This window comes from Ursus americanus, chromosome X (assembly GCF_024610735.1).
Source record: "Ursus americanus isolate L20-20 chromosome X, mUrsAme1.1.p, whole genome shotgun sequence".
NCBI lineage: Eukaryota > Metazoa > Chordata > Mammalia > Carnivora > Ursidae > Ursus > Ursus americanus.
The window spans coordinates 74033654-74056190 of NC_142164.1; the positions used below are offsets into that span (position 1 = coordinate 74033654).

A 22537-nucleotide genomic window follows, 5' to 3' on the forward strand; every position below is an offset into this window, starting at 1 on the left:
AGCCAGTTAGTATCTTGGTGAGAATTTTGGCATCCATGGTCCTCAAGGATATTGGTCCTTTACCAATTACCTTGACTCCAAGGTAATTCTCCTTTTGGTAGGTTCTTTGGTTTTGGGATCAAGGTAATGCTGGCCTTGTAGAATGAGTTTGGAAGTTTCCTTCCATTTCTATTTTTTGAAACAATTTCAGAACAGCACGTATTAATTATTCTTTAAATGTTTGTATATGTTTATATGTGTTTATGTGTTTATAAATTTAGTAGTTTATGTGTTTCCAGAAATGCATCCATTTCTTCCAGATTGCCTAATTTGTTAGCATATAGTTGCTGATAAAATGTTCTTAAAACTGTATTTCCTTGGTGTTGGCCATGATCTCTCCCACTTTCATTCATGATTTTATTAATTTTGGTCCTTTCTCTTTTCTTTTGGATAAGTCTGGCACAGATTTATTGATTTTATTAATTCGTCCAAAGAACCAGCTTCTAGTTTCATTGATCTGTTCTGTTCTTCTGGTTTCTATTTCATTGATTTCTGCTCTAATCTTTATTATGTCTCTTCTTCTGCTTGATTTAGACTTTATTTGCTGTTCTTTCTCCAGGTCATTTAAGGGTAAGTTTAGCTTTTTTTTTTTATTTTCCCTCTTTTTTTTTAAATATTTTTTTATTATATTATGTTAGTCACCATACAGTACATCCCTGGTTTTTGATGTAAAGTTCGATGATTCATTAGTTGCGTACAACACCCAGTGCACCATGCAATACGTGCCCTCCTTACTACCCATTACCAGCCTATCCCATTCCCCCACCCCCTCCCTTCTGAAGCCCTCAGTTTGTTTCTTATATTTGAGATTTTTCTAAATTTTGAGAGAGAAGCCTTGTATTGCAATGTACTTTCGTCTTAGGAATGCCTTTCTGTATCCCAGAGGTTTTGAAGGGATGTGTTTTCATTCTCATTAGTTTCCATAATTTTTTAAATTCTTCTTTAATTTCCTGGTTGATACATTCATTGTTAATAGGATGCTCTTTGATCTACAAGTGTTTGAGTTCCTTCAAAATTTCCTCTTGTGATTGAGTTCAAGATTCAAAGCATTGTGGTCTGAGAATATGCACGGAATAATCTGTGTTTTGGTATCAGCTGAGACCTGATTTGTGACCCAGTATGTGATCTCTTCTGGAGAAAGTTCCAAGTGCACTTGAGAAAAATGAATGTTCTGCTGATTTAGGATGGAATATTCTGTATATATCTGTGAAGTCCATCAGGTCCAGTATATCATTCAAAGCCTTTATTTCGTGTGTGTGTGTGTGTGTGTGTGTGTGTGATATGTCTTTTATTTTTTTTCCTTTTTTTAAAGACTTTATCATTTATGACCTCTTTAAATTTTTTATTATTGATGTATTAGTCACCATACAGTACATCATTAGTTTTTAATGTAGTGTTCCATGACTCACTGTTTGTGTATAACACCCAGTGCTGCGTGCAATACATGCCCTCCTTAATACCCTTCACCGGGCTAGCCCATCCCCCCCCCCTAAAACCCTCAGTTTGTTTTCTGGAGTCCATGGTCTCTCATGGTTCATTTTCCCCTCTGTTTAACCCCCCTTCATTTATCCCTACCTTCCCCTAACAATCTCCCTGCTATTGCTTATGTTCCACAAATGAGTGAACTCATATGATAATTGTCTTTCTCTGCTTGACTTATTTCACTTAGCGTAATCTCCTCTAGTCCCATCCATGTTGATGCAAATGTTGGGTAATCATTCTTTCTGATGGCTGAGTAATATTCCATTGTATATATAGACCACATCTTCTTAATCCATTCGTCTGTTGAAGAGCATCTCAGCTCCTTTCACAATTTGGCTATTGTGGACAATGCAGCTATGAATATTGGGGTGCATATGGTTCTTCTTTTCACTACATCTGTATCTTTGGGGTAAATACCCAGTAGTGCAATTGCTGGGTCATAGGGTAACTCTATTTTTAACTTTTTGAAGAACCTCCACACTATTTTCCAAAGTGGCTGTACCAACTTGCATTCCCACCAACAGTGTATGAGGGTTCCCCTTTCTCCTCATCTTCTCCAACATTTGTTGTTTCTTGCCTTGTCAATTTTTGCCATTCTAACTGGTGTAAGGTGCTATCTCAATGTTGTTTTGATTTGAATTTCCCTGATGGCGAATGATTTTGAACATTTTTCATGTGTCTGTTAGCCATTCATATGTCTTCATTGAAAAAGTGTCTGTTCGTATCTTCTGCCCATTTTTTTAGTTGATTATTTGTTTTTTGGGTGTTGAGTTTGAGAAGTTCTTTATAGATCTTGGATACCAGCCTTTTATCTGTAGTGTCATTTGCAAATATCTTCTCCCATTTCGTGGGTTGCCTCTTTGTTTTGTTGACTGTTTCCTTTGCTGTGCAGAAGCTTTTTATCTTGATGAAGTCCCAAAAGTTCATTTTTGCTTTTGTTTTCCTTGTCTTTGGATATGTGTCATGAAAGAAGTTGCTTTATTTTTCCTTACCACTTAAGTCACTGTTTCTGTAGTTTGTCTCTGTTTCTTTCTGGTGTTTTTTACTTTTGGGCTCTCTCAATGAATCCCCTTTAATATTTCTTGCAGTTCTGGTTTAGTGTTCACAAATTCCTTTAGTTTTGTTTGTCTTAGAAACTCTTATCTCTCATTCTGAATGATAACCTTACTGGATAGAGTATTCTTGGCTGCCATTTTCCCCCCAATTCCTCCTGTGGAATATATCATGCCACCCCTTTCTGACTTGACAATTTTCTGTGGAGAAATCTGCAGCTAACCTTATGGATCTTCCCTTGTAAGATAAGGAGTTCTTTTGTCTTGATGCTTTTTAGAATTTTTCTTTATCGCTATGTTTTGCCAGGTTAATTACAATATGTCTTGGTGCTGGCTGCTTTTGTTGATTTTGATGTGAGTTCTCTGTGCCTCCTTGATCTGGATGTTTATTTCCTTCCCTAGATTAGGTACATTTTAAGCTCTTACTTCTCAAATTTTCTACCTCCTTTCTCTTTTCTCTTCTTCTGGAATTCCTATAATATGAATGCTATACTGTTTGATGGTGTCACAGCGTTCCCTCTGTCTTCTCAAGTAACATAATTCTTCTTTCTCTCTTTTGTTCAGCTTCATTATTTTCCATTATTTTGTTTTCTGTATCACTAATTATTCTTCTGCTTTTCTAGCCTGGTGTTTATTGCATCAAGCTTATGTCCAATCTCAGTTATTGCATTCTTCATTTCTGACTGACTGTTGTCTAAATCTTTTTTCTCTGTAGGAAGTGCCTCCCTGAAGTCGTTCATTCTTTTCTCAAGCCCAGCGAGTATCCTTATGATTGGTGCTTTAAATTCTTCATCAGGCATTTTTTTTTTTATATCTGTTTCACTTAGATCTCTGGCCGTGGCCTTCTCCTGTTTTTTCATTTGAGATAAATTCCTTCAACTTGGCATTTTGTCTAATTCTCTGCCTTCTTCTCTGTGTTAGAAAATCTGCTTATGTTTCGTGCTCTTGAATGTAATGGCTTTATGAAGAACAGATCCTGTAGTGTTCAGGGCCTGGTGCTTCAGGGAGTGTCTCTGGTGTGTGCTTAGTGTCCTCTGCTGTTCTGTTTTGGCTGTATTATCCTTCAGGCCAGTCATTTGCAATGCCTCTCCTTGCCTGTAGTGGCAGTGTTTGGTCCTTGGCCTGAGTATGGCTAGTTTTTTGTTTTGTTTTGTTTTGTTTTGTTTTTATAATAATTTTTGGGAGGAGGAGTTAAGATGGTGGAGGAGTAGGGGTCCCCTTTTTCAGCTGGTCCCCTGAGTTGAGCGGAATAGGTACCAGACCATCCTGAACATCCACGGAATCAGCATGAGACGCAGGAAGATACATCTGGATCTCTACAAATGAACATCTCCAGCGATGAGTATTGAGGTACGAAGCCGGGAGCCGTGAATCCACACACAGATATCGGAAGATAAAGGGAAGGGAGAGGGAGCCGCCGCGTTCGGGCACCTGGAAGTGGTAGCCACCTGCACTGGGGAGCGGGCGGACTCACGGACCAGCACTAGTGAGAGAGCAGACTGAGACAGTGAGCCTGGGAAAGCGCGAACAGTCTGAAAACTGGAGCTCCGGACTGCTCGTGAACCACACTGAAACAGAGTTCGGGACCACATGGGGACGGCTGGTGGCTGGCAGTGTTAGAAACACAAAGGACAGAGATGTGTCGGCCCTGGAAGTGAGGGCTGGGATGCCGGGTGTGGGGCGCATACCCCGGGAAGCTGCAGGGTTGAGCAGCACCAACAGAAAAAGAGTTAAAGTGGCCAGAACACCAGTGGAGAACGGTCTGAGATCCCTCTGTTCCGAGACAGAGGCTGAGATTCAGCTACTGCTGCTCTGACTCTCAGAAGAGGCACAGCAACCGCCAGGGAAAGCCGCCAGAGAACAAAAGCCTGGAAATACCGGCTCACAGTGTGCCCATCCCCATCACCCCTAGCAGGGGACATGGAGACTATACCCAAACAGGGTATCTGTGTGGCAGGCCCCTCCCCCAGAAGGCAGGCTGAAAAAACAAGAAGCCCACATCCCTAAGGTCCCTATAAATAAGTGCACACTCCCTGGGTCCTGGTCAATAATTTGGGCTCTGGGCAACCCCGCAACCTCTCCTCATCAGAATGACAAGAAAGAGAAATCTCCCCCAGCAAAGAAAATACAATGAATCTGTGGCCTCTGCCACAGAACTAATGGATATGGATATAACCAAATTATCAGAAATGGAGTTCAGAGTAACAATGGTCAAGATGATGTGTAGACTTGAAAAAAGTATTAACGAAAATGTTAATGAGAATATAGAATCTCTAAGGGCGGAAATGAGAGCGAATCTGGCAGAAATTAAAAATTCTATGAATCAAATGCAGTCAAAACTAGATGCTCTGACGACCAGGGTGAATGAGGCAGAAGATGTATCCGCAAATTGGAGGATGGGTTAGTAGAAGAGAAAGCTAAAACAGAAACTTGGCTCAAAAAAATCCAATCTCAAGAATGTAGGTTACGGGAGATTACTGACATGATGAAACGTTCCAATGTCAGAATCATCAGCATCCCCGAGGGGGTGGAGAAAAACAGAGGTCTAGAAGAGATGTTTGTACAAATTGTAGCTGAAAACTTCCCTAGTCTAGCAAAGGAAACAAGCATTCGTCTCCAGGAGGCAGAGAGGACCCCTCCCAAGCTCAACCACGACAAACCTACGCCACGTCACGTCATAGTGCAATTCGCAAATATTAGATCCAAGGATACAGTATTGAAAGCAGCCAGGGAAAATAAACTTCTCACGTACCAAGGCAAAGGTATCAGAATTACATCAGACCTGCTTACACAGACCTGGAATGAGAGAAGGGGTTGGGGGGGGGCATTTTTAAAGCTCTTTCAGAGAAAAACATGCATCCAAGGATCCTTTATCCAGCAAGGCTGTCATTCAGAATTGATGGAGAGATAAAGACCTTCGAGAATCGCCAGTGATTGACCAATTTTGTAAACACGAAACCAGCCCTACAGGAGATATTAAGGGGGTTCTATAAAAGTAAAAAGGCCCCAAGAGTGATACAGAACAGAAAGTCACAATCGATAGAAACAAAGACTTTACAGGTAACATGGCATCATTAAAATCATATCTCTCAATAATCAGTCTCAATGTAAATGGCCTAAATGCTCCCCCAAAATGTCACAGGGTTGCACATTGGATAAAAAGACATGACCCATCCATTGGCTGTCTATAAGAGACTCATTTTGAACCTAAAGATACATCCAGACTGAAAGTAAAGGGATAGAATACCATCTTTCATGCAAATGGACCTCAAAAGAAATTCTCATATCAGACTGATTGGATTTTAAACTAAAGACTATAGTTAGAGACACAGAAGGGCACTATATTATTCTTAAAGGATGTATCCAACAAGTGGATATGACAATTATAAATATATATGCCCCCAACAGGGGAGCAGCAAGATACACAAGCCAACTCTTAACCAGAATAAAGAGACATAGAGATAAAAATATGTTAATAATAGGGGAACTCAACAGTCCACCCTCAGCAATAGACGGATAACCTAAGCAGAAAATCAACAAACAAACAAGAGCTTTCAATGCCATACTGGACGAGTTGGACCTCATAGATATATATAGAACACTACATCCCAGAACCAAAGAATACTCATTCTATTCTAATGCCCATGGATCATTCTCAAGAATAGACCATGTTCTGGTTCATAAAACAGGTCTCAACCGACACCAAAGGACTGAAAATATTCCTTGCATATTTTCAGACCACAGTGCTTTGAAATTGGAACTCAACCACAAGGAAAAATTTGGAAGAAACTCAAACACTTGGAGACTAAGAACCATCCTGCTCAAGAATGATATGATAAACCAGGAAATCAAAAATCAATTTAAACAATTTATGGAGACCAATGGGAATGAAAACACAACGGTCCAAAACATATGGGATACTACAAAGGCAGTCCTAAGGGGGAAGTACATAGCCATCCAAGCCTCACTCCAAAGAATAGAAAAATCTAAAATGCAGTTTTTATATTCTCACCTCAACAAGCTGGAACAGCAATGGAGGAACAGGCCTAATCCACGCACGAGAAAGCAGTTGATCAAGATTAGAACAGAGATCAATGAATTAGAAACCAGGAGCACAGAAGAGCAGATGAACAGAACTAGAAGCTGGTTCTTTGAAAGAATAAGTAACATTGACAAACCACTGGCAAGACTTATCCAAAAGAATAGAAAAAGGACCCAAATTAATAAAATTATGAATGGAAAGGGAGAGGTCATAACCAACACCAATGAAATTAGAAGGATTATGCCAATAAATTAAGCAATCTGGAAGAGATGTAGGACTTCCTGGAAACCTATAAACTACCAAGACTGAAACAGGAAGAAATTGATTTTTTAAACAGGCCTATTAATTATGAAGAGATTGAAACAGTGATTAAAAACCTTCCAAAAAACAAAACGCCAGGGCCTGATGGTTTTCCCAGGGAACACTACCAAACATTCAAAGAAAAAATAATACCTATTCTCCTAAAGCTATTTCAAAAAATAGCAACAGAAGGAAAGCTACCAAACTCATTCTATGAGGCCAATATTACCTTGATCCCCAAACCAGGCAAAGACCCCATCAAAAAGGAGAGTTACAGACCGATTTCCCTAATGAATATGGACGCCAAAATTCTCAAGAGGATCCTTGCTAATAGAATCCAACAGTACATTAAAAGGATTATCCATCATGACTAAGTGGGATTTATCCCTGGGATGCAAGCATGGTTCAACATTCGCAAATCTATCAGTGTCATAGATTTTATCAACAAGAAAAGACTGAGGAACCATATGATCCTCTCAATTGATGCAGAAAAAGCATTTGACAAAATACGGCATCCTCTCCTGATTAAAACACTTCAGAGTGTAGGGATAGAGGGTATATTTCTCAATCTCATAAAAGTCATCTATGAAAAGCCTACTGCAAATATTATTCTCAGTGGGGAAATGCTGGAAGCCCTTCCCTTAAGATCAGGAATACGACAAGGATGCCCACTCTCACGACTATTATTCAACATAGTACTAGAAGTCCTTGCAACCGCAATCGGACAACCAAAAGGGATAAAAGGTATCCAAATCAGCAAAGAAGAAGTCAAACTGTCTTTCCTCGCAGATGACATGATGCTCTATATGGAAAACCCAAAAGAATCCACTCCCAAACTATTAGAAGTTATAGAGCAATTCAGTAATGTGGCGGGATACACAATCAATGCTCAGAAATCAGTTGCATTTCTATACACGAATAATGAGACTGAAGAAAGAGAAATTAGGGAATCCATCCCATTTACAATAGCACCAAAAACCATACGTTTCCTTGGAATTAACTTAACCAGAGACGTAAAGGACATATATTCTAGAAACTATAAATTACTCTTGAAAGACATTGAGGAAGACACAAAAAGATGGAAAGATATTCCATGCTCATGGATCGGAAGAATTAACATAGTTAAAATGTCCATGCTACCCAGAGCAATCTACACTTTCAATGCTATCCCGATCAAAACACCAATGACATTTTTCAAAGAACTGGAACAAATTGTCCTTAATTTTGTATGGAACCAGAAAAGGCCCCGAATCTCCAGGAACTTTTGAAAAGGAAAAACAAAGGTGCGGGCATCACAATGCCAGATTTTGTGCTGTACTACAAAGCTGTGATCACAAAGACAGCATGGTACTGGCACAAAAACAGACACATAGACCTATGGAACAGAATAGAGAACCCAGAAATGGACCCTTGGCTCTTTGGGCAACTAATCTTTGATAAAGCAGGAAAAAACATCCGGTGGAAAAAGGTAGTCTCTTCAATAAATGGTGCTGGGACATTGGACAGCTACATGCAAAAGAATGAAACTTGACCACTCTCTCACACCATACACAAAGAGAAACTAAATGGATGAAAGACCTCAGTGTGAGACAGGAATCCATCAAAATCCTAGAGGAAAGCATAGGCAGCAACCTCTACGACATCGGCCAAAGCAACCTTTTTCATGACGCATCTCCAAAGGCAAGAGAAACAAAAGATAAAATGAACTTGTGGGACTTCATCAAGATAAAACGCTTCTGCACAGCCAAGGAAACAGTCAGAAAAACTAAGAGGCAGCCCAGGGAATGGGAGCATATATTGGAAATGATACTACAGATGAAAGTCTGGTATCCAAGATCTACAAAGAACTTCTCAAACTCAATACACGAGAAACAAATAAACAAATCATAAAATGGGCAGCAGATATGAACAGACACTTTTCCAATGAAGACATACAAATGGCTAACAGACACATGAAAAAATGTTCAACATCATTAGCCATCAGGGAAATTCAAATCAAAACCACACTGAGATACCACCTTATGCCAGTTAGAATGGCAAAAATTGACAAGGCAAGAAACAACAATTGTTGGAGAGGGTGTGAAGAAAGGGGATCCCTCCTACATTGTTGGTGGGAATGCAAGTTGGTACAGCCACTCTGGAAAACAGTGTGGAGGTCCCTTAAAAAGTTAAAAATTGAGCTACCCTCTGATCCACCCATTGCACTACTGGTTATTTACCCCCAAAGATACAGACGTAGTGAAGAGAAGGGCCATATGCACCCCAATGTTCATAGCAGCAGTGTCCACAATAGCTAAATCGTGGAAGGAGCCAAGATGCCCTTCAACAGATGACTGGATTAAGAAGTTGTGGTCCATATATACAATGGAATATTACTCAGCTATCAAACGGAACGATTTCTCAACATTTGCTGCAACATGGGCGGTACTGGAGGATATAATGCTAAGTGAAATAAGTCAAGTAGAGAAAGACAATTATCATATGGTTTTTCTCATCTGTGGAACATAAGAACTGAGAAGATCGGTAGGAGAAGAAAGGGATAAAGAAAGGGTGGTAGTCAGAAGGGGAATGAAGTATGAGAGAGTATGGACTCTGAGAAACAAACTGAAGGCTTCAGAGTGGAGGGGGGTGGGAGAATGGGATAGGCTGGTGATGGGTGGTGGGGAGGGCACGTATTTAATGGTGCACTGGGTGTTATATGTAACTAATGAATCATAGAACTTTACATCAAAATCCAGTGATGTACTGTATGGTGACTAACATAACATAATAAAAAATATTTAAAAATATAAAAATATATAATAATTTTTTTATGTTATGTTAGTCACCATACAGTGCATTCCAAGTTTTAGATGTAAAGTTCCATGATTCATTACTTGCGTGTAACACCCAGTGCACCATGCAATATGTGCCCTCCTTAATACCCATCACCGGCCTATCCCTATCCCTAACCCCTCTCCCCTCTAATGCCCTCTGTTTGTTTCCCAGAGTCCATATTCTGTCAACATAGATGGGACTGGGGGAGATAATGCTAAGCGAAATGAGTACGGCTAGTTTTAACTAGGTGTTCTCTGGTCTCCTTGTGAAATGAGACCTGATACTACTTCCATGAGAATTGAGGACTTGCAGAACTGTCTGGTTGGGCAACATGGTGTGGGCAGGTGTTTGTGCTGGTCTTTTGGGGGAGTGGCCTGCCACACTGGTACTGAGGCAAAGTTGACTGAAAATGGCCATTCTGCCAGAGCACAGGGATGTGGGACTTGGTATAAGCAAGTTAGACAGCCAGTCCCTTCACTGGGCTCCTTCTAGCACGTGGCTCTGTGTTTATGCTGAGGGTTGGGGGAGGAAAATGTTGCCAGTCATCTCCTTTGTGCCTGGAGAGGTGTCTCCATGAATGCTTCTTCTCAGAGAAGAGCCAATAATTTTCCTGTGTGCCCCATGTGTTTTTTCAGATAGTTCTTTCCATTCTGTTTGCCTCTGGGGTTTTTGCCTGCCTTCTCTCCAGGAACAGTGCAGTGCTCTTCTGCCTCTATCCCAGCCAAGTCTACTGACCTTTTAAACTGCAGGCTTTAGAGTTGTGGTATGGGCAGGGTTTTCTCCTGGTCTTCTGGGGGAGGGGCATGCTGCATTGGGACTAAGGCAAGTTTGACTAAGAAAGTCAGTCTCGCCAGAGCGCAGGAGTATGTGAATTGATGTAAGCAATTTAGACAGCCATTGTCAGAGCTGTGCTGCTTCTTGTAGGTGGCTCTGTGTTTATGCTGAGGGGCAGAGCAGGGAAATGGTGCCAGCTAGCTCCTTTGTTTCTGGAGAGGTGTGTCAGTGAATGCTGCCTCTCAGGAAGCTCCAAGAAGAATAAATAATCTCCCCACTCTGTGCCCCAGGCATTCCTCAAATCACCGTTTCCATGCCTTCTGCCATGTTTGTTTTTTGCCTGCCTTCTGTCCAGGAGCGGGGCAGTGCTCTCCAGGCCAAGCCCACTGACCATTAAAACTCCAGGCTTTATGTCCCAGTGGTTGCAGAACTTGCAAAATTCAGCCCCTTTTATTTTCCAAGCCAATGGCCTGGGGAAAATTTCACTTTCTGCATTCACCTGTGTATTCCACTCTCTCTCACCCTTCTCTGCAACTACTGGTCCCTCCCCTCCACAGCACCCGCAGTCCAGTTTTTCCCTAAACCATGTATCCACACTTCGTACCTTCTTCGATGTGACTTCTCCTCTCCCTAGTTGCGGAGTTTGTTTTCTGAGACTTCAGGTCGATGTCTGGGTATTTAGGGAGATTTGAAAATTATCTAGTGTACATAGGACAAGAGGAGCCTATGGTCTTCCTACTCTGGTGCCATTTTCCCTCTCTTTTCTAGATAGTCTTTCTTATTTTAAAATTTTTATTTAAATTCAATTTAATTTAATTAACATATAGTGTATTATTAATTTCAGAGGTAGAATTCAGTAGATTCATCAGTTGCATGTAACACCCAGTGCTCATTCCATCAAATGCCTTCCTTAATGCCCATCACCTAGTTACCCATCCCACCTCCCTTCCAGCAACCCTGTTTGTTTCCTATAGTTAAGAATCTCTTATGGTTTGTCTTTCTCTGTTTTCATCTTATTTTATTTTTCCTTCCCTTCTCCTATGTTCATCTGTTGTATTTCTTAAATTCTACACATGAGTGAAATCATATGGTATTTTTCTTTCTCTGACTAATTTTGCTTAGCATAATACCATCTAGTTCCACCCACATTGCTTCAAAGGTCAGGATTTCATTCTTTTTGATGGCTGAGTAATATTCCATTGTATATATCTACCACGTCTTCTTTGCCATTCATCCGTCAACGGATGTCTGAGCTCTTTCCATATTTTGGCTGTTGTGGACATTGCTGCTATCAGGTATAAATATCAGTGTGCATGTGCCCATTTGAATCACTATGTTCATATCCTTTGGGTAAATACCTAGTAGTGCAATTGCTGAATCATAAGGTAGCTCTGTTTCAACTTTTTGAGGAACCTCCATACTGTTTTCCAGAGTTGCTGTACCAGCTTGCATTCCCACCAACAGTGCAAGAGGGTTCCTCTTTCTCTGCATCCTCACCAAATCTGTTGTTTCCTGAGTTGTTAATTTTAGCCATCTGACTGGTGCAAAGTCATATCTCATTGTGTTTTTGATTTCTATTTTTTCATTTGTCTGTTAGCCATTTCTATGTCTTCTTTGAGGACATGTCTGTTTGTGTCTTCTGCCCATTTCTTGACTGGATTTTTTGTTATTTTGTGTGTTGAGTTTGATAAGTTCTTTATAGATTTTGGATACTAGCCCTTTATCTGATAAGATATTTGCAAATATCTTCTCCCATTCTTTAGGTTGCCTTTTAGTTTTGTTGACTGTTTCTTTTGCTGCACAGAAGCTTTTTATCTTGATGAAGTCCCAATAGTTCATTTTTGCTTTTCTTTCCCTTGTCTGAAAATGTGTCTAGCAAAAATTTGTTGCAGCCAAGATTGCTGCCTGTGTTCTCCTCTAGGATTTTGATGGATTCCTGTCTCACCTTTAGGTCTTTCATCCATTTTGAGTTTATCTTTGTGTATGGTATAAGAAAATGGTCCAGTTTCATTCTTCTGCATGTGGCTGTCCAATTTTCCCAACACCATTTGTTGAAGAGACTTAGACAGTCTTTCTAATAATCATATTTAATAGCTGTATGATATTCCATCAAGCTAAATGCACCAAAATATATTTATATCTAGCATTAGCTTTTAAGAAAAACAGTTGATACAACAGTCTAGAGTTCCCCCATCCTGTGGGCAGTTCCATTTCTCCTCATATACAGTAATATTCCCTTGCTACAACACATATAATCTAACAGAAAGAAAATGATGTTCTTGATAATGGCAATCAATAAAAGCATATATAGGGAATTAAGAAGCTGCACTGACATCTTTATCAGTTCTTTCTTTACCAGAACTCACTTTTTCCCTTCTTTTTCATTTCTGTTATATTCCAGAGTGGTTTTGAGCTCCAGCATCCCTGCTATACTTTGGGGATGTGATGCTAATTTTTTATGTCCCTGAGACCTTTCAAATGGGAGTAGTGAACAAAACTGTTAAGTATTTTCTGAACTGGCTTCTCAGGGGTTGAATGAGCCATACGGCCTGGCTTCTTACATCTTCCAATGTGGTTACTCACCAATACCTACTACTTATGCATAAATGACATGCTGATGTGACGTTGTTACCATTTTTTTTTCCAGCTGTGCTCACAGGCCTATCTTAGGGATGAATATTGGGAGTGGGATGAGGAAATCTCTGTCCCTTCACCTAATGTTGAGATGGAAAAGTTCCTGCCAGATGATATGCTCACTGCTTTCCTTTCTCCACTATAGTTAATATACTTCCAAAGGTGATAGTGTGAGAGAAAGAGATAGGGGAGGGAGAGAGAAGCAAGAAAACCCTGGAAGTTACATTCTGGCAGGGAGTTTATTCTTCTATCCTTTAGTCAAGGAATGCTTTCTGGGGAGGCAGAATTTTTGGAGCTACTTCAGTAAAAGGAGTAGTACTTAGGTTTTTCTGGAAATAGAGGACATCTTTTACCTGGTCAGGAATTGGATATGAATGAATGCAGGACATCTTGAGAATGTCAAAGAGAACAGCAGCTTTTAGTTAAATGTCAAAACAGGCACAGACTATTAATTTACAAATTGTTGAAAGACACTTAGTATTTAATGGCTGAATTGGAGAGTGAGAAGTGAGATTTTGCTTGGTGTTGGTAAAGGGCATTGAAGCTGGTAATGATCTTCCTGGGTAATGCCTAGATGAATGGTTACATTGGAAGCTGTGTTAAGAGGAGACAAAGTGGATGTGTAAACAGTTGTTAGTCACTACAACATTCCTCATTAGGGTCTCAACACTTTAAGGTGTTACAAAAATCACATTTAGCTTTTAGATGAAAGTAAATGACCCAGAAAACAATGTAGATGTTCCTCAAAAGTTAAAAATAGAGCTACCCTACAACCCCGCAATTTCACTACTAGGTATTTACCCCAAAGATACAGATGTAGTGAAAAGAAAGGGCACCTGCACCCCAATGTTCATAGCAGCAATGTCCACAATAGCCAAATTGTGGAAGGAGCCAAGATGCCCTTCAACAGATGAATGAATAAAGAAGATGTGGTTCATATATACAATGGATTATTACTCAGCCATCAGAAAGGATGAATACCCACCATTTGTATCAACATGGATGAAACTGGAGGGGATTATGCTAAGTGAAATGAGTAAATCAGAGAAAGACATTTGTTATATGGTTTCACTCATATGTGAAGCATAAGGAATAGCACGGAGGACCATAGGGGAAGGGAGGGAAAACTGAAGGGGGAGAAATCAGAGAGAGAGACAAACCATGAGAGACTGTGGGCTCCAGGAAACAAACTGAGGGTTTCAGAAGGAAGGGGGTAAAAAGGTGATGGGTATTAAGGAGGGCACATGTTGTGAGGAGCACTGGGTGTTATAGGCAACTAATGAATTATTCATTGAACACTACATCAAAAACTAATGATGTGCTCTATGGTGACCAACTTAACATAATAAAAAAAAGTTTAAAAATAAAGTAAATGACCATAATATAGTCTCACCAGGAACATTTTCATATGCTAATTATTTCTAATGAGCACAGTGACCCTTAAAAGTTTACACTAATTGGTTCAGAATGGAAAATGGTTTTTTCTTTCTTTCTTTCTCTTCTACCCTGACTTATGGTGTACCTTGAGTCTGGTTCTGTTATGTTAGTACTCTCTTATCAGATCAAGAATCTCTTTCACTGAATCTACCCTTACCATCAATGCCTAGCTGTATTAATTCAACTGTTTATTCATGAATGTGTGAGCACTTACTGTGTTAAAGACACTATGCCTGGGCACTTGTGGACTTGTTGGCCAAGCTCATCCAAATGACCTCTGCTGGTCAGCTTTCTTAGATGACTAAGACATTTTCTTTAAGGAATGGTTTGGCTTTGTTAATTCAAAGTTTTCCTCACTTGGCCTCTGTTTCCAAATTGTTGTCAATATTATTAATACATTTTGGATTAGTCCTATAAGAAATGAGGACTTTTGAGATGTTAATGGGTCCAGGTAAATCAATAACTACTAAAACGAGTAAAAATGTTTGTGCTTACTCAGTTTCTGAGAAAAGACCCTATGACTTTTGGGGTCCTTGTCATAAAGAATGGTGGGGAAAGCTCTATACTGTGGATTCTGCACTCTGAAGAACTTTGCTTTTGAGCCAGCTTTCCTAATTACTCACTGGTAGAGTGACTTCCTTCTTTCAATCTCAATTTCCTCATATGAAAAATATAAATGATTATTCCCTATTTCATAAAATATTAATGAACCTTCTTAGCGCTTAATAAATGTTAAAGCCCTGATGGAGTCAGGAATATCCTCATCCTAGACTTTTCCTTTGTGTGCAGGGCTACCTGAAGCAATGCCGGAAGAGAAGGGACATGTTCAGTGATGAGCAACTGAAGGTAATTTTTGGGAACATTGAAGACATCTACAGGTTTCAGATGGGCTTCGTGAGAGACCTGGAGAAACAGTACAACAATGATGACCCCCACCTCAGTGAGATAGGACCCTGCTTCCTGGAGCACGTAAGCATCTTTCCCCTTGGGAAGGGTTTTGAGAGGGGATAGGAAAAAATTGAAGAAGTGTGTCAACTGTCTGGTCCTGCTCAGCTTCTTTGTCTGTGGTGGGGTAGAGATTCCTATAACCCTGATGTAACCCCCTTGCAAGGGTATGAGGACTTAGGAAGGGTACTGTGGTTTGGCCTAGGACTCTTTCTTCACCATTCCCTTCCTTTTTTCCTCTCCTTCAAGAAAACTACCAGTAGGATTTTCTTCATTTTCTTTTTTCTATACCTGTTGGGTTCAGTTTCTATGGGACTCATTGTTTTGGAAGAAACTCTGAACATAGTCACTGAATGGAAAATCCAGGAATCTGAGAAATATAGTCAGCATGAAAGTTGGCCTCTTCAAGACATTTAGAAGAGAGCAATAAGGTGGAGGAAGTGATAAATATAGGAAAAGGGGCAATGTGACTTAGAGGAAGGAGCACTAGGAAACAGGAAAGCAAGAATTTGAGTCCTATGTCTGTAATGACTGTCTAGGTAATTTTGGGTGACTCCCTTCCCTTCTTTGGGCTTCCTCATCTAGAATACAAAAAAGGTTTCATTGTACACTTCTGTGGTTCTCTAATATCTTTTGAGTCTCATTCACCGGTGACTTAGTTGTTCTGCCAATTCTTCTCCTCCTTTGTAAGAAGTATTTATTTTTAAAGAGGTAATATGTGCACATGATATGAAATTCAAGTAACACAGAAAAGTGTGCAACTAGAAGTAAATCTTGCAAATTCCCTATATGTTTGTTGGGGGACTATCCCTAAGACCTATCTTATGTTCAGTGATTTCCTAGAAAGACTCACAGGAATCAGCATATAGTCATGCTTATGGTTATGATTTACTATAGCTAAAGGATACAAAGCAAAATCAGCAGAAGGAAAAGGCACATAGCACAAAATCTGGAGGAAACTATGGAGAAGCTTCCAAGACACCTCTCCCAGTAGAGTCACATAGGATACACTCAGTTCCCCTTGCAATGAGTTGTGACAACATATGTGAAATGTTTTCTACCGGAGAAATCCATTAGGGAATCAGCACCCAAGATTTTTATGGGAGACTGATCAGGTAGGCATGCTCTGCCTATAATATACCAAAGTTCCAGACTCCCCAAAGGGAAACACTTATTCAGCATAAGCCACATTGTGTATACAAACTGTGTAGGCACAGTGAGCCACTCTTGTCAGGGAATGGTGAGAACCCTCCTGAGATCCACGTTCCAAGATACCAGCCAAGAGCCAACCTTCCAAGCATGTCTTTCTAAGAATAGCAGTCTCAGGCCTGATAAGTTAACTTTTTCTGCACAGTATTTAAAATGGTTCAGCCATTTCAGAAAGCACCTGGGCAGTATTTATCAAAGCTAAACATGTGTATGACATAGTGTTTCCATATATATGCCAGGGAAATTCTTACAGAGGTTCATGAGGGAGCATGGCTGTTAATTGCATGGTGGTGGTGTGTGTGGTGGAGTACAATTAGAAGCAACTTAAGTATTTACCACCAGGGGATGAAAAAAAAACAAATAGAGGATGCTTACTGTGGGGTATTGTGTTGGGAGGAGCAATAGACTAGATGTATGTAGTTACAATAACAAACATCAGACTAGATGTAACTTATAGCAATATGTATAGATATAAACACAGTGTTGTTTGGGAAAGTTGAATATAGAATAGTGGTTCTTTGTCGGAGCCTGCACTGTGCATTTTAGTGTGTTTAACAGCATTCAGGTTCTCTACCCACTGAATGCCATCAGTACTTCAAAACCACTAAGTTGTGGCAACCAAAAATGTCTCCAGACATTGTCAAATGTCCCCTGGGGGACAAAAAGTACCACTAATCTGTTGAAATGATCACCTGCTTTTACCCTTTAATCTATTAAAGTGGTGAATTTGTACTGAGTAATTTTTATATGTTAAATGAACATTGTATTGCTAGAATAAAGCCTACCTAATCATGGTATATTATCATTTCTTTTAAATGTTAGTTTGCCTTTTTTAAAAAAATTGGATTATTTAAGCTTTTATTATTCAGTTCTTCAATGTCATTTTTATCAGCTTTGTTTAGATGTAATTTACATACAGTTAGATTCACCAATTTTTACTGTATAATTTGATGAACTTTAACAAATGTTTACAGTTGTATAACTACCGTATAACCAAGATATAGCACATTTCTACCACTTCATTAACTTTTCTTATTATCCCTTTGTAGCCAATCCCTGTTCCTACTCCTGGCCCTTCCTAAACAGTGATCTGCTTTCTGTCACCATAATTTTACTTTTTCTACAGTGTCATATAAATGGAATCATACAGTAGTAGTCTTTGTGTTTAGCTTCTTTTACTTAACAGAATGCCTTTGATATCATCCTGTTGTTATAGGTATCAGTAGTTGGTTCTTTTTTATTAGTAATATTCCATTGTATGACTATACCACACATTCACTAGTGCATTCTAGGATATATGGGTTGTTTACTACGTTGCTTCCATCTGTGGGATTACTAGGTTTCATGGTAGGTGTTTTTTCGTTTGTCTGTTTTTTAGCCATTCTAATAGGTATGTAGTAGCATTTCCTTGTGATTTTAATTTGCATTTCCCTAATGGCTAATGATGTTGAGCATTTTTTCATACACTTACTTGCCATCTGTATAAAATCTTTAGTGAAATGTCCGTTCGTGTATTTTCCACACTTCTAAGTAGGTTGTTTGTTTTCTTATTGTTTGGTTTTGGGAGATTTTTGATTTTTGTTTATAAGTTGTTGGTCAGATATGTGAATTGCAAAGATTTTCTCCCAGTTTGTGGCTAAGCCTTTCGTTTTCTTAACCGTGTCTTTGAAAAGCATAAACTTTTAATTTTGTTGAAATTCAGTTTATCACTGTTTTTTTTAATGGTTCATGTTTTTTGGGTGTTATTTAAGAAAACTTTGCCTAACCCAAGGTCACAATGATTTTTTCTCCTGTTTCTTATAGAAGTTGTGTGGTTTTGTTTATTATATGTAGGTCTATGATCTTTTTTCAGGTAATTTTTATATATGGTGCAAAATAAGGGTCACAGTTAATTTGTTTCCATATGGATATCTAGTTGTTCCAGCACAGCTTATTGAAAAAACTTAACTCCTACATTGAATTACTTAGACACATTGGTCAAAAATCAATCATATACGTGGGGTTTTTTTTTAGGGACATTATTGTATTTCAGTGACCTATGTGAGTATTCATATACAAATACCATACTGTTATTTCTTATTGCTTTTTTAAATTGAGATATAATTGACATAAAATGTATTAGTTTCAGTTGTACAACATAATGATTTGATATTTGTATATATTGCAAAATGATCACAAAAAATGATCACAATAAGTCTAGCTAACATCTATCACCATACATAGGTTAAAAAAAATTCTCACAGTGTCTTGATTACTGTAGCTTCGTAGCAAGTCTTGAAAGCAGATAGTATAAGTGCTCCAAATTAATTCTTCTTCAAAACAATTTTGGCTATTATAGTTGATTTGTATTTCTATATAAATCTATCTCATCACAAGGAGTAATTTTCTCTCTCTCTCTCTCTTTTTTTTTTTTTTTAAGTAGGCTCCACTCTGTGGAGCCTGGTGTGGGGCTTGAACACATGAACCTGAGATCAAGACCTGAGCTGAGATCAAGAGTCAGACTCTTAACCGACTGAGCTACCCAGGCACCCCTTTCTCTTCTCTTTATTGTAACTATATGAGATGATGGATGATATCCTATTCATCATTTCATAACATATATATTCAAACCATCATGCTGTACACCTTAAATTTATACAGTGATGTATGTCCGTTTTTTTCTCAGCAAAACTAGGGGAAAAAGTCAGCTTGCTAAGTTCTGCCAAAAAACAAGCAAGCAAAAAAACACTGCCAGAATTTTGATCAGGATAGAATTAAATCTGTAGATCAATTTTGGGAAAATTTTTAGGCTTTCAGCTCTATGAACACTATCTGTCTATGGTTTTTATATTTTTTCTAGCATTGTTTCTAATTTTCATGGTATAAATCTTGACCTTATTTTTTTTAGAATTGATTTCTAGGTGTGTGTTTTTTGCTGCTACTATAAAGAATATTTTTATTTCAGTTTCCTATAGTTTGTTGCTGTGATAGATAAATACAGTTGATAAACACAAGATAAATACAATTGATTTTTGTGTGTTGATGTTGAATCCTGACATATTACTGTACTTAATAATTGTTTACAGTATTTTTTGTAGATTCCTTAGGATTTTATATACATATAATCATATAATTTCTGAACAAAGACGTTTATTTCTTCATTTTATTTGTTTTTCTTTTTTTTAATTTTTTTACAAATAGTTGACATGCAATGCTACATTAATTTTTATTTCTTCATATCCATCTATATGTCTTCTCTTTCCTTTTCTTGTCTTATTGCACTGGTGAAATAGTAAAAGCAGGCATCGTTTGTTCTGTACTTGATCTTATGGGCAAGTATTCAATATTTCACCATTGAGAATGATATTAGCTTTGGGTTTTTCATGGTTGGCCTTTATCATATTGGGGAGTTTTCTTTCTAATCCTAGTTTACTGGTGGTTTTTATCATATATGTGTTTTGTCAAACACTCATGTATCTATTGAAATGATCATACGATTTTTCATTTTACTATGTTAATATAGTGAATTGGATTGGGATAAATCCCTCTTAATCATGGTGTATCATGCTTGTAATATACTATCTTTTTAATTAGGTTGTTTGTCCTGAAAATGTGAAAGACAAACAAATGCTGCATAATGAGAATAGGCTTTAGCGAACTCAGTGACTCCATCAAGTATAATAACATTTGTATTATAGGAACCCCAGAAGAAGAGAAGGGGGGGGCCAAAAATATATTTGAAGAAATAATAGCTGGAAAATTCCCAAATCTGGGGAAGGAAAGAGAGATCCAGAATCAGGAGGTACAAAGATTTCCCCCCTCCAAATTCAGTGCAAGTAGGTCATCACCATGACACATAGTAATTAAATGGGAAAAAATAGTAATAAAGAATTCTAAATGTTGCAAGAGAAAAGAAGAAGGCTGCATACAAAGAAAAACCCATAAGCCTGTCAGAGGATTTTTTCAGCAGAAAAAGAACAACAAAGGAAGCCCAAAGCCAGCAGACGAACGGAAACAATAAAGATGAGAGCAGAAATAAATGACATAGAAACAAAAAAAAAAATAGATCAATGAAAGCAGGACGTGGTTCTTTGAAAAAAATTAATAAAATTAAAAACCCATAGCCAGACTTATCAAAAAAAGACCCAAATAAATAAAATCACAAATGAGAGAAGAAAGATCACAACCAACACCACAGAAATGCAATTTTAAGAGAATATATGAACAATTATATACCAATAAGCTGGGCAGTCTGGAAGAAATGGATAAATTCCTAGAAACCAATAAATTACCAAAACTGAAAAATGAAGAAATATAAAACTTGAACAGACTGATAACCAGCAAAGAAATTGAATCACTGATCAGAAATCTCCCAATAAACAAGTCCAGGGCCAGATGGCTTCCCAGGAGAATTCTACTAAACATTTATTTTTTAAGATTTTGTTTGTTTATTTGTCAGAGAGAGAGAGCACAAGCAGGGGAGCGACAGGCAGAGGGAGAAGCAGACTCCCTATTGAGAAGGAGCCTGATGAAGGACTCAATCCTAGGACACTGGGATCATGACCTGAGCAGAAGGCAGACATTTAACTGACTGAGCTACCCAGGCGTCCCTGTACTAAACATTTAAAGAAGACATAATACCTATTTTTCTCAAACTGTTCCAAAAAATAGAAATAGAAGGAAAACTTCCAAGATCATTCTATGAGGCCAGCATTATCTTGATTCCAAAACCAAGGATGCCACTAAGAAAGAGAACTACATAGAAAGTGTAGATTGCTCTGGGTAGCATAGACATTTTAACTATGTTTATTCTTCCAATCCATGAGCATGGAATATTTTTCCATCTTTTGGTGTCTTCCTCAGTGTCTTTCAAGAGTGATTTGTAGTTTCTAGAATATAGATCCTTTACCTCTCTGGTTAAGTTAATTCTGAGATAACGTATGATTTTTGGTGCTATTGTAAATGGAATGGATTCCCTAATTTCTCTTTCTTCAGTCTCATTGTTCGTGTATAGAAATGCAACTGATTTCTGAGCATTGATTTTGTATCCCACCACATTACTGAGTTGCTCTATAACTTCTAGTATTTCGGGGGTGGAGTCTTTTGGGTTTTCCATATAGAATATCATGTCATTTGCGAAGAGAGACAGTTTGGCGTCTTCTTTGCCAATTTGAATACCTTTTATCCCTTTTTGTTGTCTGATTGCTGTTGCAAGGACTTCTAGTACTATGTTGAATAATAATGGCGAGAGTGGGCATCCTTGTCGTGTTCCTGATCTTAAGGGAAAGGCTTCCAGGTTTTCCCCATTGAGAACAATATTCGCTGTAGGCTTATAGATGGTTTTTATGAAATTGAGGAATGTACCCTCTATCCCTACACTCTGAAGGGTTTTAATCAGGAAAGGATGCTGTATTTTGTCAAATGCTTTTTCTGCATCAGTTGAGAGGATCATATGGTTCTTGACACTTTTCTTGTTAAAATGTCTATGCTACCCAAAGCAATCTACACTTTCAATGCCATTCTGATCAAAATACCAATGACATTCTTCAAAGAACTGGAACAAACAGCCCTTAAATTTGTGTGGAAACAGAAAAGGTGCCGAATCGCCAAGGAATTGTTGAAGAGGAAAAACAAAGCTGGGGGCATCACGTTGCCGGACTTCAAGTTGGACTACAAAGCTTTGATCACAAAGACAGCATGGTACTGGCACAAAAACAGACACATAGACCAATGAGACAGAATAGAGAACCCAGAAATGGACCCTCAGCTCTTTGGGCAACTAATCTTTGAGAAAACAGGGAAAAACCTCCAGTGGAAAAAAGTCTCT

General features: G+C 38.6%; 1 protein-coding gene across 7 annotated transcripts in view; it reads left to right on the top strand.

Annotated features, from left to right (window-relative positions):
• The window catches only part of ARHGEF9 (Cdc42 guanine nucleotide exchange factor 9), a 318010-nt gene that overhangs the window by 145564 nt on the left and 149909 nt on the right, over positions 1-22537 (top strand). For all 7 annotated transcript variants that reach the window (XM_087860177.1, XM_087860178.1, XM_087860176.1 and 4 more), the window contains one exon: positions 15367-15546. In XM_087860177.1, coding sequence (XP_087716303.1) covers positions 15367-15546 — 180 coding nt within the window. The remainder of the gene's footprint in view (positions 1-15366; positions 15547-22537) is intronic.